The sequence below is a fragment of the Habropoda laboriosa genome, unplaced genomic scaffold (genome assembly GCF_001263275.1).
Source record: "Habropoda laboriosa isolate 0110345459 unplaced genomic scaffold, ASM126327v1 scaffold440, whole genome shotgun sequence".
In the NCBI taxonomy this organism is placed as follows: Eukaryota; Metazoa; Arthropoda; class Insecta; order Hymenoptera; family Apidae; genus Habropoda; species Habropoda laboriosa.
This window is the reverse complement of record NW_017100710.1, coordinates 219,325-226,099: the sequence shown is the minus strand read 5'-3', so window position 1 is coordinate 226,099 and position 6,775 is coordinate 219,325. Positions and strand designations below refer to the sequence as shown.

General features: G+C 36.9%; 1 protein-coding gene across 1 annotated transcript in view; it reads right to left on the bottom strand.

Moving 5' to 3' along the window:
• The window catches only part of LOC108577010 (KH domain-containing protein akap-1), a 2,233-nt gene extending 830 nt beyond the window's left edge, over nt 1–1,403 (bottom strand). The window contains exons 1-2 of the mRNA XM_017940089.1: nt 608–1,403; nt 35–547 (exon numbers count right to left, since the gene is read on the bottom strand). Of these exons, the coding sequence (XP_017795578.1) occupies nt 35–547; nt 608–1,403 (1,309 nt within the window). The remainder of the gene's footprint in view (nt 1–34; nt 548–607) is intronic.
• Nucleotides 1,404–6,775: the final 5,372 nt, after the last annotated feature.

Here is a 6,775-nt window from a genome sequence, read left to right as displayed (position 1 = left end):
AAAAAACGATTGTAAAAGTGCAATGTAAACGTACTACTAAGTTCATCTGGAACTGGAGGTGTTTCTATTGTGTCGTATAATTGTGTCATGTTTCTTTCTAAAATCCGCAAGGATGGGTATGTAGGGTGAGTAGGAAGTTGTACGAAGACTCGATTTGGTTTTACTACATGACATACAACAACATCATTGTTTACTCCCTCCACTAACGACAATTGCATTAACTCAGTAATCCATTGGTTCTCTTCTGATGTTTTTGATGACAAAATTTGTTCTAGGGTCACGTTAGGATATTTCTCCTCTGGAAACTTTTGCCGTATCATGTCGAGAGCGATGTTAACTCCTTCTGAGGAACCCTCTATGGCACAAATTTTCTGATCTTTCATTATAGGATAATTTTTAACGACTATGTGTACTTCAGCTTTCAATCGAATACTATGCAAGAAATTTCCATGACGGCCGATTAATCTTCCAACTAAATGTTGTGGTATGCAAAATTCATAAAGCACTGGACCTGCACTGTCTTTTGTGTGACCCTTGATACTTCCTCCTGAAATAAATATAGGATTAAATCAATGGTCAATTTGAATCATTTTGCATTTAACTTTACCTTTTCCACTGTCTGTGCTTCCTTCACTTCTAGCTTCATCTGTAACACTGCCCTCCAAAACACCAGAAACTGGACTATGATTGGCAGAATCCCTTTCAGATAATACTAGTACTGGAGTTTTAACACCATCTTTTGGTGGAGTAGCAGCAGGTGGTTCTTTGCTTAGAAGATAATCACACTCATTATTTATGTCATTTTCTTCATGTGTATTGATAAGTTCTTCAGAATTATCTTCACAAGATAACTTCTGCTCTTCTTCCTCAACAACATTCTCAAATATCTTCAACACTTTATTACTGGAGTCAGTAGCATTCTCTAAAGAAGATGCACTTCTACTTCTGGCAATCATGTCAAAATTGTTTATTTTAGGATTACTGCCTAGTTGTATATCCATCTTGTTTGACGAAGTGTCCATATAACTGTACCATACTTGACTGTCTTTAGGTGGAGTTGTAGAATGCGCTGATGTACACTGTGAACTACCCTTTCTTTGTGGAATATCTAAACTTTCACTATGTTTCCTAGGACTGCAAATAATTTCTTCTATTGGTTGATTGGAAGAATTCAGTGAAAATGACTCATCAATGTGTATACCAGAATCATAAAAGTTTAAATCAGACTTTGATGAAGTGACTTCTTTCTTACGATTGGCTAAACTTTTATCACTATGATCTGATTTATCAATTCCACCTGGATCAGCTCTGTCTACTTTGCGACGTTTGTACCACAATAGACCAATTAATAGTGCAAAAGCAGGAAAACTCCACTTCACCACTTGGACATGAGTAGCAGACATGTTTCCACTCCACTGTAGCTGTTGATATTAAGGAACTTTTTATTCTGAAATGAAAAAAATTATTTTGTATTCTATAAGAAAATAAAACAATAACTAATAACTACTGTAATTAGTGGAAACAATACTCTTACACTTCAATAAATTTTACAATATAAATTTAGCAATATGTGTTACGTTATTACTAGCATTGTATCGTCTTGTTATTTAAAATAACAATACAACCACCACCTTCCAGCGAGCGCGCAAAGTCGATGAAATTTAATTCTTATTCAGCCTCTCGTCTTACTCGGTTTCCTTTGTTAATTACCGTTTCACAAGCGTAACTTCCGGCCACAAATATATTCGCTAGAATAGCTTAATTAGGAGTGGAGACAATGTATACAAACAAATGCTTCGTTTCTTCAATGTACAGGCTCAAATTTGAAAAACAGCTAAACTATTTGCCAACATTCGCGGATAAAAGCAAAAATTGAAAGGATTAAATTTCTTCGAAATTTACACTTTTAATATCAACTTTGGACAAAACTTTGAAAATTAAATTAACATTTCATCGGTTCAATTAAAATGTATGTATACATAACCATTGAATACGCGACCATATAGGAATCATAATTACAGCAATAATTAAAGTGTTTATTGATTTACTAGCACTTTTTCGAAAATGAAAATGAACACAATGTAAGTAATATCAATATAAAATATAATTTCTTTAATTGAAATGGTCGTTACAATGAAACAAGTAAAATACATATCTATAAGTCACACATTAACGTTCATGTTAAATTTCTTTGAATTCGAAGCTTTAAATATAAATTACATTCGATGTGGATACGAATCCATAAATTCATATCAACGCGCGTCCCTTAACAAACAAGAAGAAAATAGTAATATACGGACGATTTACACGTTCAGTATTTATCGATCAGGATTTTTGCTGCACCCTCATGGAATTTTCACTTGATTAGTGAAATTGTATCAAACTATACGAATCAAATTCGAAAATAATATAAAGTATATAAATTTTATTGTAGTAATTCGTAATACACAATGCGTTTGGTAATATGCGATATGAACACAAACTATAAGAGTGATTCAAAATGCACGGTATAAATATAAAATATACGATTTAATTTAAATTCGATAAAAACAATCTAAGAAGACTTTTTAATCATAGATTTTGATTTTTTTTTTATCAAGATGAATCTTTCCCGTTTGAAATGTATCGCATATTGTGAAACGCCCTGTATAGTGCATTCGCCCCCGCTTGATGCACGCTTGCTGTTTCCATCTGTGGCACCTTAAGTTCGGAGAAAGTACCGCAACCTTCTCCTATAATTGAAAAAAATGACATCGTGTCGAGGCAAGAAAACATTTTCACTGCAGAACGACAGTCAAACTCTCGAAAGTAGCAGATTTCACAAAACAATTGAAAAATTAAATTATCATAGTGCCTTTCTGTTTACTACAAAAAAAAGAAAAGAAAAAAAAAAAGAAAAATTGCAAACGTAACTGCAACATGATGAAACAAATTGCAAACGCAACTGCAATATGACGAAATAAAATTTCATCGTGAACACGATCGATGGAAGAATTTCTCGTATTTTCGAAAATGGTTGCGACACATCAATTTAGCGTATTTCCATGGGATACCCAGGGTACACACAACGCAAACAGACCTCCAGCAACGAAGGTCGAACATTATACGTTAGAATTACGATCGTACGGGGACTCACCGACGTAAAGTCCATGCTTACTTCCATCTGTGATCGTATGACGGGTCGTTTAATCGTTCGAATAATGCATAGACCAGAGGAAGTAATTGAGGAACCGGTGAAAATTGAGAATTCAAAAAGGCGGTCTCGAAATAATTAACAGGCAAACCCAAAGGCACTCTCGTTAACACGACTAACGCGGTACTGCGGTTTGCGGAACGATCGCGGCTTTCAGCACGTGGTAACTCTGGAGAGACCAGTTCGACTGGAACCGCTTGCGATTGCGCAGGCGCGATTACGTTAAGCAGCGTTCACACGATAATACAGATAATCTTGGAATTCTCTCTTTTCCTTCGTTTCTGTTTTCGAGAGCGTTACATTCGGTAAAATAGTTATCGACAGTAGTGAATCAGCAGTTTCAGTATTTAGGTAGAGTAGACGTTGTACCGACGGTGTGTATAGAATACAGAGGAGCTGAATTTAATTTTATAAAACCGTTTGTCCACGAGCAAGTAGTCGCGGAAGCGGTTTGAATTACCAAGGTAACTTACCTCGTCGAACAACACAGGTAATTTACGCCGGTTATTTGTGGATTGAAATGTTACTCACCGTTAATTTGTTTACCGAATGGTTTACTAAAGTTTCTCAGGTATTTGATAATTCACTGAATGATACAGTTATCTAACTAAATAGTTATTAGCGCCAACAGTGTATCATTTCCGTGATAAGCGTTCACAAAGTAATCTGCAGCGATAATAAATCGCGATTTCTCGAATCTGATTCATTGGACAAACGCAGCGTGCACGGATTTTCATTTTAGAACGGCACACGTCCACCCGTTCGAATAATGCGAATCAGAAAGTTAGTCTATGCTATTTATCACGAAATCTGCGTTGAAAGTAAAAGGATTAAAATTCGCCATCAAAGGAATGGATTACACAACGTCGTATAAAATCATAGGTTTCCATTAAACGGGTGTATTTAAGCATAGTGTGCAATTTCGAGCGAACAGTTGGTCACACACGCCTGTATTAGTAGAATTCGCGTTGTCTGCGTTCCGTCGTCAAATAAAATCTCTATTTCCTAATCGCGAAAAAGTTTCACGATTTAGCAAACAAGTATTACACGTTAGATTTGTTTATGTATGTACAATAAATACGCCGACGGATTTTCTCTTTTTCGCCAGCGAGGAATATGAATTAAAAGGTATCGTTTATGCGTTTCATATGCGAGGCAGCAAATCTGTTACGTCATCCCTCGGGCGTTCCGTCAGCATCGATTCGTATAACGATCAAATGTAAATGCATAGTAGCGAACGAATACGATCTACATTCATTCATGCGTACAGATAATAAAAAATTCAACGTACATTTACGAGCGTTCCTTATCAGGTGAAGCATAGAGAAGCTTAAAATGAATTTGTGATATCATTGAGTGAATGCATTGACAACAATCAACTATGTTAATGAAAATATAACAGAGTCGCAACTACAATTAATGATGCAACAACAACGACGTTTGTATATAATAGTACGACAGTGAAGTTATAATATTAACATTGTGCTACAATGATTCATCTGCAACAGCAACACGTATATTAGTGCACGCAAGATATAGTAGCACAGCGAGACTATAGCAACGGTATAGTTACATTATTGCCGCGTAACGACGCCACAGCAGAAATGAAATAATAGCACCCTGTTGCAGCGCTACTATATCGCTACTACAGTTATAGTTCTACAATAATTCTGTAGTTGAAGAATAGTTGTAGTAACGTCATAGTAACAACAACATAGTGTCAATTGTACTTTCTATATCGAATACAGTAATCTGTCAAATTGTGTTATAATTTTTATTCGCACACCCACTTTACTCTTTCCTTGGCACAATTTTTTTTATGTTAAGTGTTCGATACCATCTAAATAGGCCGGTTGCTATCTAGAGTTTTTTTTTTTTAAATAATAAATTTTCGTTTTTAAGTTGAAACTTATTTTGCGAGAATATAATCGATAATAACCTTTCCAATATTATATAAGTATAATAAAATCGAACGTATCGTTAATTGTTATACAGCTCAGATATCTTGACAATGTTTCACTGACGTTTCGCTAAAAATATAAAATCACCAGATGAATCTAAGAGTCTCTTTCTTGGTTGGTTTTTAATTTATTACAGTCTAGAGAATTTAGTAGATCGCTTCAAAACTTCTGACATCTCACCAATACATCGCTAGGAATTATCACTATTGTAAGAAATTCGAAATTTTCTTCGATCTATTTTCCACGAGCACAAGAACCCCATTATTATTTAACGTTAACGAGCGTCAAATAACGGGTGAACGAACGAAAGAAACGGTCCACCAATTATCATCGAGCATTTCCATCGGAAGGGCAACTTCAATGGCCGCTTAATCTGTTGCGACACAACGCTCAGAAGTAAGAAAGGAGATCGGCCAAGGTGAGACAAGAACACGATTTGAGCTCTTTCCTGCTGCCCGAAAGGGAGAAGGGATACATGTCGGACGACGAAAAAAAAAACAAGTTAAATTAAAATGAAACCGGTAACCGTTGTCCGCCGGAGATCGGACCGGCGAGCAGTCGCTCGAGGAACTGGGTTACGCGTGGATTTAACTTCACATGGAATAAAAATTTTCAAAGAAAGAGTCCACACGACAAGACGAGCACCGTTTATTTCGGTATAAATTCACTATACATATGGCTGCTGAACAAACTCAACTGCATAGGCTGACGTTTTTTTATTTTTCACTTTTTCACAGAGACTCCTTTTGCATCATTAAATACGATATCTATGATACGCTAGACAGTAACGAGTCTATTAACACGGTTGTTTAAGCTTTTAGGCGTCTCCGGGCGATTCGAGACCCAGTTATTAATTTCAAAGACAGATATTATCTCGAATACCCGGATACGTGAATATTTGGATCACGGAAGCTGTATCTAGGTCTCCTTACCATTTCTCCATGATACAAGCAAGCCGTGATCCAATCACGTTTGCAACGTACTTTCATCGCGTCCCGAAAATAAGGCATACATACAGAGGTTAACGCATCGATGACTATAGACGCGGATACATACTGTCACACGGAACTGTGGTTTGTAAACGCCACTTAAATCTGTCTCGTGTGTTAGTTTATGAGTGGACAGAGGGAGACACCCGTCTTTCAAGCGGCAGGTTTACCCGGCAGGATCGTTATACACGACGACAGCATAGATATGTAAGAAACGAAGGTGACCGCGACGGTTCAACGTGCTCTTGGAATGTCCAACCTGCACACGCAGAGAACGATGAAGTAACCGAGCACAAGTATCGTGTGGAGAACGAGGGAACAAGAGGAAGAGGAACACGTGAGAAGGACGACGAAAACCACAACAAAAAGGGACACAAAAGAGATCCTGCTGCTCTCGTGGAACACGGTTTCGTATAAACTTTCCAGCACTCTCTGTGAAAAATGCGCGAACTAATCAGCGAGCAGTTCAAACAGTTTCAAATTAACTGTTCACGCGAGACGACAGTGCTTCGCGGAATATGTAATGCTTACCGTTTCGATTTGCGATTTGAGTAACGTGTCAAAGATCAAGGACCAATCTTGAAACAAATGCTACTATGTTATGTAAGGTTATAAACTGATGCTGATAACGG